Below are 10,324 nucleotides of genomic sequence, written 5' to 3'. Positions count from 1 at the left end.
GTAGCCACTTAAAGCGCCTGGGGCTGGACAGCTAGCTGCAGAGGTGGCACTAAGTGCAGACTTGCCCATGAGGGGCACCTGCCTGACAGTGTCCCCAAAGGCACCTAAGCACAGTAGGTGGTTTAATGCCCAAAACCGTCCCAAAGATTGGACTCATGGGCCTAGGGACTCAGGGCTAAGTGCATGCCATCATTCTGGCCTCTGAACAAATGGCTTCTCCTGGGCACCTGGTTTCTGAGCCCCCTAAGGAGCCCCGGGGTTGCGTGGTCCTCAAGGAGCAGGGTGCAGGCTCCAGCTGTAAGGCAAGGCTGCAGTGCAGACAGAGGAAGTCGGGACCTCGACACCAGGACCGTGAAGCCCCAGGGAAAGGCACTGTGCAGAGGGAGGATCTGCTGGGACTCTTCCAGCATCCCCCGTCCCCCACTTCCTGTAAGGCCAGGCCAGGGCTTGGGCTCTGGCACTGGGGAGGCAGCCCTGAGGACTCTGCCCACTCACTGCTGACAAGGAAAGCCCTTTAACAGAAAGTACCCATCCTGAGGTCTCAGCAGAAAGGCACCTGGAAGAGTAACGGGGAGCAAGGACTGGGAATGGGGGGCCTAAACAAGGAAGGATGTGGCTTGGCTTCCTGATCCAATGGCCAGGATTCTGGCTGACTGGATCGGGGCCACCTGGGTTCCTGAGGAAGGGGGTCAAGCCGCCATGAGGGTTATCATAGAGATCAGAGGTGACAGTCATTCCCTCAGAAGACAGGAGACAAACAGGAGGTCTGTGCAGGTCAACCAGCAGAGGGTTTTGCCAGACGCTTCTTGCCCTAAAGGACCCATGGAAATCCTCTGTTGTCTACTCAGCTCCAACCCCCAGTGACCCTACAGGAAAGAGGACTGGCCACAGGGCTTCTGGGGCCTTAAATCTTTACAGGAAAAAACTGCCCATCTTCTTTTAATGGAGGTGGTGGATTCAAACCACTGACCTTTCAGTTAGCTGCATGGTATGTTTTGCACTATGCCACCAGGGCCCCTTCCTTAAGTGCAGATGTGTTCAATTTAAGGTCTCCTGGTGCAGTTTTGCTTCTCTGGGGAGGGCAGGCCAGCCACCTTCAGCTTCTGGGCAGCAGAGCGAGCATCTTCACCTCTCCATCAGGGCTCCTCCCCTCTGTCCTGTCTCTCTGAGCCCTGCTGTCCTATTCTCTCACTGTGGGAGCAGCAGGCTCCTCCCCCTCTATTCCCTTCACACTCACTGTCAGGTTTCCTGTGGCGGCTGGTCTAGCCCACGCTGGTCAAGGCACTGGCCAGAGAAGGAGGCATGCGGTGTCTGGTAAAACTCCTTCATGTGAAAGTACTGATGGCGAGTGATGGTTTCATGAATTAGGCCTTCATTTTACTATCTCTTCAACCTCAAAGAATGAATCTCATGTTAGGCACTTTAGAGTGAAACTCGGATCCGAGAGGGGAGATCCTGACTCCCTTGGGGTCCCGGTACCTGGGCGGCCTCGGCATGGCCAGCCTGTCTGCGGGCACTCAGCGTTTCCACCTCAAGGAGAACGCGTGCCCCGTCTAACCACGGATTTGGTCACCTAGTGTTGACAGCATATTAAAGTGCATGCTTACCCATAGGCTCAAGTGTTAGAAAAGCTAGAGCTCTCTGAAGATATGGCAAGATGTGGGGATGTCTAAAGACTTGACCGCCTTACAATGAGGCAGACTCACTCACTCTCTCACTCACACATTCAACATCACTGATGGAGCACCTGCTCCGTGCCAGGCACTTGTTCAGTCCTTGGAGTTCAATGATAAGGCACAGTCCTGCCGTCAAGGAGCGGATGGTCTTGTGGGGTTACATCAGCATTCCCAGCCCGGACAGACAGCCCTGTGGAGCGGGAAGCTCAGGTGCTGGGTGGGTGTGACTTAGACCCTGCAGCCTCTCCCTTCTGGCTGGTCTGCGGGGAGGAGGCAGGTGCTCATCCAGAAGACACTGTGCCTCCGTCAAGACCCCGCGTACAGCCCCTTCCTCTTCTTCCTCAGCCGCAAGGGTGAGAACTGTCCTCTAAAGAGGCTTACTGGCTTGTTGGGGGATGTATTTCTCAGTGACTGAAGTCTTCCTTTCCCTCCTGTCCATGAGGAAAAGGTGAACAGAAGCAGCAGAAAAGAGGCTACAAACTGGAGAAAACAAGTTAGCATTCGGTTTGCCGAACCCAAGCCTATCCTTGGACTTGTGGTAACAATTCTTCTTCATATAGGAATTATGACATCTGAGCAAGTCATGGCTTCTTGCTGGAATGCCCGGGCTCCAGCCAGCAATGGTTGTTGGGTGGGCCGGGCATAGTGGGGCTGCGGTACCGCTGCAATTCTAAGCCCAGGCCTATAGGTCTGTGCCAGCGCTGCCTCCACATCCAGGTCCTTCCCTCAGTGCTGAGGAGACCAGTGGTCTGAGCACTGCCTGGTGCTGCCAAGGCCTCGGTTACCTGGTGCTTTCTACACACCAGTCAGCTGAGGGGGAAATGTCCATGGAGCTGAGCTGTCAAGGCCACTGAAAGTCCCATAGCAGCTGGTCCACAGGCCTGAGAAGCAGCACGCGGTCCTGCAGAGCAGAAGAAGCCATGATGGGGAGACAGGGCCTCAACTGGAAGCTTGGTGCACTGGAATCACTTTGTTCCATGTCAGAAGCCCAAGTTAACTAAGCCTAGGTGCATAGCTGGTTCCGTTCTATTCTGGCTGTCTCGGAAAGAAATCCTCCTGTTCTGCTTAATCCTGTTCACAGTCGGTCAGCTCGGAACGTCTCTTCGACAGAGGGGTCCAGCAGCCCCATGCTGGAGTCACTTAGCATGTTGAGTCCATCCAGGCTCAGGGGTTCAATTTGGAGCTCATCCTCCAGCGGGAAGGGATTGTCCACATTCAGGCTGACCTCGGGCATGCCGGCCAGTGCACTGCTGAGGTCTTTGAATAGGCTGGTGCTTGAGTCTTCTGCAAGGAGAAGTGAAGGGGGAACAACAACGTGATTAGGAAGCTTGAGGGTCCTGGGCTACAGAAGCCACAGTGGGCCCTCTACTAAGAGAACACAAGATGACACTATTCCTGTCCTCATCCTAGCCGGGCCAGGGCTGCTCTCTGAACAGCTATGCTTTCTGTCAGTTCCACGACTCCATTTGTACAGAGTTTATTTCTTGGGACAAGTCATCAATCACCTGTAAAGGTCTATTTCTGCAAAGGCCCTGTGACCATCCACACCCTCATCATCAGCTGCATGCCCAAAAGGTAAAGTTTAGTCAGAGGACCTTCCCTTTTACGTTGTGTGAAACAACTGTATAGTACTATCTGTAAAAACTGAGCAGAAGAAAAACATGAACAAGGCTGAGGGGATCCAAGGGGCAACTGGTGTCTACTCTTTCAGAGCAGCAGAGGAAGAAGGGAAGCCAGGAACAGGAGGAGGAAATGGGATGCGTGGATAACTGGGTCCATGAACTAGGGAGACCAAAAGAACGAGCTACCATTACTGAACCTTTTCATCAAAGATTCTAGAGAAGAATCGTGATCAAAAGGTAGAAAATGCTGAACACAATTTAAAATTCTAATGAACGCTGCACTTTCTGAAGCCAAAGGAGACAAACTTCTGAAACTATTGCCCTGAGGAATCTTTAAAAGGGAGCTCTGATGGCCTAGTGCTAAGAAGCTCCACTGAAATCCCAAAGGCAGGCGGTTTGGATCCACCAGATGCTCTGTGGAAGGGCAGTCTCCTCCCTTGTGATTTACTGCCCCTGAAAACCCAGAGGGGTCAGCTATGGGTCAATTCCAACTTGACCACAAACAATAATCTTTAAAATGTCAAAGAAACAATCATTATGGAAAGCAGTTTTGATGTTTCCATAGAAAGCTGGGAATAGAAACACTAGCAATCCCACTACTAGGCATATATACGAAGAAATACGAGCTCTGAAACAAACTGATCTACACAAGGCGGAAACCATCCAAGTGTCCATCAATGGACACATGACTAAAGAACTAGAGAAACTATGGTACATCCACACTGTACAGTATTACATATCACTGAAAAATGAGAGGGAATAGGATGAAACCCTTCACAACAAGGATGAATCTAGAGGAAATTGTGCTGAGCGACACAAGTCAGTTACAAAAGGCCAATTAAGGCATAAAACTACTATTACATATAAACAGCTAAGGGTAGGTTTACACACAGATAAAATCAATCTTGGATGGTCACCAGGGATGGGAAGGGAGGGAGAGGGGAATAAAAATTAACAAATAGATAAGGCGGGATGTGAAGGGACAGGTGATATACTCTAACGGATTGATCAGACGCTCTAAGTAATTGTCATTGTGTACTGTGGAGTCTGAACCGACCCACAGCTGACCCTTCAGCGGGTTTTTAGAGGCAGTAATCACAGGGGAGGAGCCTGCTCATCCTTCTCCCCGGGAGCAGCTGGTGGCCTCCAACCACATCCCTTCGGGGTTGCAGTGCAGCTTCTTGCCATGAGGCCACCAGAGCTCTATCATAAATTGGTTGCACTAATGAATTTTAATTAATATAAAATAAAATGTGTGTGAATGATTGGATAGAAAACTAATATGATTAATAAACTTTTGTTCAATTTAAAAGAAAATATCCCCTCGGAGTCTTCTTAAGGCCAAATAATAGTTTAGCTTAACTAGTAAGAAATGTCTGCCTTGAGCACTATGCTATTTTAAGAACTATCTACATAAGATTAAAGTGACAATGTCAAGTTGAAAGATTGGGAGGAACCTTCTGGAACAGGGAGTTTATGTTAATGGGGAACGGACAGCTCAGAAACTGAGCCTGAGATGGTAGCACAACTCCAAGAACATAATCAACCCCACTGCAAGGTACTTTAGAAACAGTTTTACAGTGAACATTCTCTACAAGAGCAAAATAAACCTTAGAAAAACGAAGAGAAGCAGCTGAAGTGGCCTGCTGACCTGTCAGGATGTTGTTCGGGAAGTTGCCGCAGTTGGAATACAGGTTGGATCTCAAATGGAACGAGTCCTGTGGTTCTCGGTGACCTTGCTGCACAAGGGGTGCCTGGAAACATCAAAGCCATGTTGTAAGAATGACTCCTCTTTCCAAGGAGTGAATGAATTGAGTCATACAATGTGCTCCCAGAATGAAAGCGGACATAAAAAATGCCTTCTCTCCCATCCTTCTAGGACCCTGGAGTGCTGTGCGGTTAAAGATGATCTATATGATATAGGATATTCTTATCAGCTGTAGGTGTTTGTGGCCAGGGGTTCCTGAGGTCCTCAGCACAGGTGACTGTCCCAGCCCACGACTGTGCCATCCTGGGGCAGCCGAGGGCTTCAGAGGGCTCTCTATGGCCTCAGGCACCCCGTCTCCCACATCCACAGGAAGCCCTTTGGGAAACTACCACCATGGCAGCCCTACAAAGTCTTCGTCTGTGACCAGGGGGTGAAGGGCTCTGCTGTTCGGTGTCTAGATAAATGACAAGGTGGAACCCTCTCCTTCGTGCACAGAGGAGGAGCAGCCTTCTATGCAGAACAGCCTCTGACAGGTGCTGAGACTCACGGCCTACTAGAGATGTCCTTCCTGAAATCAAGTTTCCAAACACTCGAAAAATGTCTCAAAAGGAGTTCCACCATTTTCTAGGAAGTATGAAAACTGGCTCTGAAAATAGTCAGTTTATGGAGTGGAAACGCAAAAACCAAAGCGAATGGCTAGGCCAGACTATTCCACCTTCCCTGTATCCCACTCCCTGAAAGGGCTTAGCTCTTCAGGGAGGCCACACAAAACCCATGTCGCCTTCTAACTCAGCCAGTCACTCCCCAGCTTAAGGTCCTTCAGCATGAGGGGACACCTATGGTCCTCTCCAGTGTCAGTGACTGTCAGTCTACAACCAGAGTGCCAGCAAAGAATTCTTCTTCCACTTGTTCTTTTTTTGGCTGCAACGTGACTAAGTAAGGCTGCCAGCACTTGCTCTGAAGGAGAAGGGAGACTCAAGGCCACAGCACACACCCAGGGCCAATGACCTGAAGTAATGAGTCTATTTGCCTCAGGCCTTGGTTGCGGTCCCTACATGCTGAATGGTCTAACGGTACTGCTTTTACGCACAAAGAGGATGACGTAGGACAAGACACTTTCATACCTGCTGAAGAAAAGCCTGGCCTGCCCTCATGGCCTGCTGGTCAAAGCCCACATCTGGGAAGAAGCTGGTCAAAGATGAGCCCTTCAAGGAATAAGGTGACCATTTAGCCTGGGGCTTACAGCAAAATAAGGGCTGCTTCTCACTAACGCTCCTGCAAGGACGTACCTGGGACGTGAGGAGCTGGAAGTCTGACTGAGGCAGTGCTGAGGCTGACTGGGGCTGCTGAGCAGGCGGCTCCTGGGGGCGAGGCTGCTGAAGGACAGGCTGGTGGAGTTCCTGGGGGTTGGGGTAAGGGGGTGGTGGGGACACTTGGGCTTGAGCTTCTGAGGGCAGGAAGGCAAGTGGGCTTCGATCTGAAGGCACCATCTGAAAAACACACACAAAGACATTTACTAGCTTAGCTTCCGAGTTTTCTAGGAGCAAGTCATTCAGGAGGCAGGGAGCGTCCCAGGTGAGGCAAAAGCCGAGTGGAATTTTACTTCGTGCTCTGAGAAGTCTAGTTACACTCTTCCAAAGTCGATCTCAAGTCTCAATTCCCACAAAGCATGTGCCATTCAAGGACAATTTCTGTTGTCTTGAAAAACCAAAACAAAGCCAATAACAATTTAAAGTTAAAAAAAACCGGGGAGCTCTGGTGGCCTAGTGGCAAGAAACTGCACTGTAATCCCAGAGGAACACGGTTCGAATCCACCAGACGCTCTGCCGGAGAAGGAGGCGCAATATCCTCCCGTACCAGTCAGATCTCATTTGACGGTACACGCACACAAAATTTAAAAAAACAAAAAAACAAAAAAAAAACCAGCCAATTTAACCCATTTACTCTGTAAAAAAATAAAAAATCATGGCTTGCTTTTCTCTAAAAGCCATGGCTTCTGGTTAAAGATAACAGACTGAAAAAAGTATGGAACTCTGTTCTTTCCCAAAACCCTACTAAATAACTTTTAAAAAAGGACACTGACACATAAGAGAAAAAGAAACATTAATAAGCAATATTAATAATAAATAAAACTAAAATAATAACAAACATCAGGAGGACAAAGATGACAGAAAAGGAACAGTAACATAACTGAGAACACTGAGCAGCAGTGAGGAGGTAAGTGGTTCCTCTGAGCCAAGGCAGACTTATGCTAAGCTGGCAGGGGGGTCACCAAAGAGCAACCTGGTTTACTCCACAGGAGCCCTCAGGTCTCCGGAAATGGGGAGAACAGGGACAAGGGGATACAGATGGGGTGAAGGTCAGGAAGATCTCGTCAGAGTTTACGTCAGTGGGTAGGCCTTGTCTCCGGGTGCTGCTACGTAACTGCCATCTGGACAGAGACTAGAAAGGTCTATCCTGGAGTAAAACTAAGTCTGTCCACAAAGTAAGACCAGATCCTGAGGACAAGAGCAACTGCTGGCGAAACAGAGGTTAGGAGACAGCTCGTCTGCTGACTCTTGGGTTATTGATTCTTTCCAGAATTTTGGTGCCTAGACAATGAGGTGTCAGGGTAAATTAGTGTCATTTGAGGAATCTGACCAGTTCGAAGGGAAGTTCCCAAATCTGTGACATCAGAAATTTTCTTGCTAGGTGAGTTTATAATGAAAATCACCCCCACTAAGCCCACCTATGAGAGTGTCTAATCAGCCTTTGCAGCATTTTATTCTAAAATACGGGCATAGTGTCAAGGATCAGCAGACCATGAGGAAAGCACCTGACATCAAAGTCAGGGATCAAAGCAGATGTATGGAGAGCAGAACTTGGAGAAATCTATGCAGGAAAAGAGCCATATAAAAAAAAAAAAAAGACCCAAAAAACAACAACAAAAAAACCCCCTAGCATAAAATGATCGATTACCAACCAAAAAAGTCTCGGTCTAGATGGCTTCCTCAGTGAATACTATCAAACAATCAGAGAAAGAAGGGCTGATAATAATCTTACTAAAGGTATTTCAGAAGACAGAAAAATAAAGAATATCACCAAATTAGTTTTATGAAGCAAGACGAGGCAAAGACACCACTCAGAAAATTATAGACTAGTATCCCTCATGAACAAGTTATTGCTGTGTCCTGTCGAGTCGGAACTGACTCATAGCTGACCCTCTGGCAGGTTTCCAGAGGCAGTTAATTGCACAGGCAACTGCTCATCTTTCTCCCATGAAGCAGCTGGAAGATTTGAACTGTGTGCCTTTGAGATTGCAGCACAGCTTCTTACCGCTAGGTCCACAGAGCTCCCAAAAAACAGATGAACATAGACACAAAAATTCTTAACAAAATCCTAGCCACTATAAACTAAAATCATAAAAATCACTCATCAGGATCAAGCAAGATTCAGACCAGGTATGCAAGGATGGTTCAAGATTAGAAAAATAACCAGTATAGTCTACCACACCTGTAAAACAAAGGAAAGATCCATGTGATAATCCCAGTTGATGCAGGAAATGCACTTGCCAAAAGTCATCAATCTTTTCTGATAACAACACTCAATAAGATAGGAATAGAAATTTTTCCAACATATTAAAAGTATGTATACAAAACAGCCAACATTACTCTCAATGGAGCCTGAAGGCATTTCTCTTGTGAATGAGAACTAGCTTTATCACTGTTCCTTTTCAATACTGCACTGGAAGTTCTAGCCAGAGCAACAAGGCTAGAAAAGGAACGAAAAGGCATCCACAATGGCAAAGAGGAAATAAAATTATCTCTATTTGCAGGTTATATGACCCTATATATAGAAATTCCCAGACTCAGAAATCAAATTACTGGTTCTGACTCAATTAGTCGCATGGTAAAAGATCAACACAACAAAAAATCAGATGGATTTCTCCAGAGTTACAAAGAGAACTCTGAAAAGGACATATGGAAAACAGTGCCTTTAAAACAGCCACACAAAAGATTAAATATATAGGAACAAATGCAACCAGGTACAAAAGACCAATACAAAGACGCAAAACAATAAAATACAACAGCAAAACACTACTATAAGAAAGAGATCTAAAAAAAAATAAATTAAAAAATTTAAAAAAAAAAAGAAAGATCTACACACAAATGGAGAACAGGAAGACTTAACATTGTGAAAATGTCAATACTACCAAAAGCAACTAACAATATAATGCAATCTCACTTCAGATCATTCTTCAAAGAGATCAAAACAGTATTCATCAACTTTATATAGAAAGAGAAAAGGCCCCAGGTAAGAAGAGTGTTACAGAAGAAGAAAAATTGCATAGGTCACTTCTTGATCTCAAAGTCTACCACATGGTAACAGTAATCAAAACAACTTAGTGTTGGTACATGATAGATACACAAACAAACAGAACAGATTGGGAACTCAGAGGTAAATCCATCCAGTCATGGACAGGTGATTGTTGACAAAATGATGAAACTCATCAAGTGGAGAAAAGAGAACCTCTTTAACAAATGGTGCTGGCAAAACTGGATGTCTATTTGCAGAAAATTGAAACAAGACCCATACTCTTCATACTACTTTGATCAGCATGGGAGTTTTAACATGCTCTGTTTCTGACCTAGGCCAGTTCACTCCTCCTTAGGCAACCCAGTGGTCCCCTGCTCCCAGGAGGTCATCATATTGATGCCAAACTTAGTGTGGACACTGGATCAGCACAGTGCACTACAGACTAGAACTCCTGGACCTGAGTTGACTCTCCAGCCTCAGCCTCCAGAGAGCTGGGAGTACAGGCCTGGCCTACCATGTCCTGCACTTCACACTCAAGACAGATCAAGGACCTACTTGTAAAATCTAATATTATAAGGTTTATGAAAGAAAAATTGGGGCAAACTTAGGAGTCCTAATTGCATAAATATATTAGCAAATATAACTGAAAATGCACAACCAAAAGAAGATAAACTAGACAACTGGGACCTTCTAAAAATCACATCTTTATGTGCATCAAAAGACTTATTCAAAATAGTATAAAAGAGAACCTACAGATGTGGAGAAATATTTGGCAGTAATACATCCAACAAGGGACTAATCTCTAAAACTTTTAGAATACTCTTAACACTTCAGCAAGAAAAAGACAAACAACCCAATTATAGAATGGGCAAAGGACATGAAAGGACACTTCACCAAGGAAGGGATTCAGATGGCCACAAAGACAGGAAGAAATGCTCAAGATCACTAGCTATTGTTGTTTTTATGTGCCATTGAGTCGCTTGCGACTCATAGCGACCCTAGGTACAACAGCCCTAAACTCT

At 46.5% G+C, this 10,324-nt stretch overlaps 1 protein-coding gene across 1 annotated transcript in view; it reads right to left on the bottom strand.

Moving 5' to 3' along the window:
- Positions 1 to 2,751: 2,751 nt before the first annotated feature.
- The window catches only part of CRTC3 (CREB regulated transcription coactivator 3), a 199,847-nt gene continuing 192,274 nt past the window's right edge, over positions 2,752 to 10,324 (bottom strand). Inside the window, exons 14-17 of the mRNA XM_006885211.1 lie at positions 6,296 to 6,496; positions 6,131 to 6,211; positions 4,950 to 5,052; positions 2,752 to 2,960 (exon numbers count right to left, since the gene is read on the bottom strand). Of these exons, the coding sequence (XP_006885273.1) occupies positions 2,752 to 2,960; positions 4,950 to 5,052; positions 6,131 to 6,211; positions 6,296 to 6,496 (594 nt within the window). The remainder of the gene's footprint in view (positions 2,961 to 4,949; positions 5,053 to 6,130; positions 6,212 to 6,295; positions 6,497 to 10,324) is intronic.

Source organism: Elephantulus edwardii, unplaced genomic scaffold, assembly GCF_000299155.1.
Source record: "Elephantulus edwardii isolate Elephantulus edwardi_28Jun2011 unplaced genomic scaffold, EleEdw1.0 scaffold00041, whole genome shotgun sequence".
Taxonomy (NCBI): Eukaryota; Metazoa; Chordata; class Mammalia; order Macroscelidea; family Macroscelididae; genus Elephantulus; species Elephantulus edwardii.
Note: the sequence above shows the minus strand (reverse complement) of the source record. Positions and strands in the feature narration are given on the sequence as shown.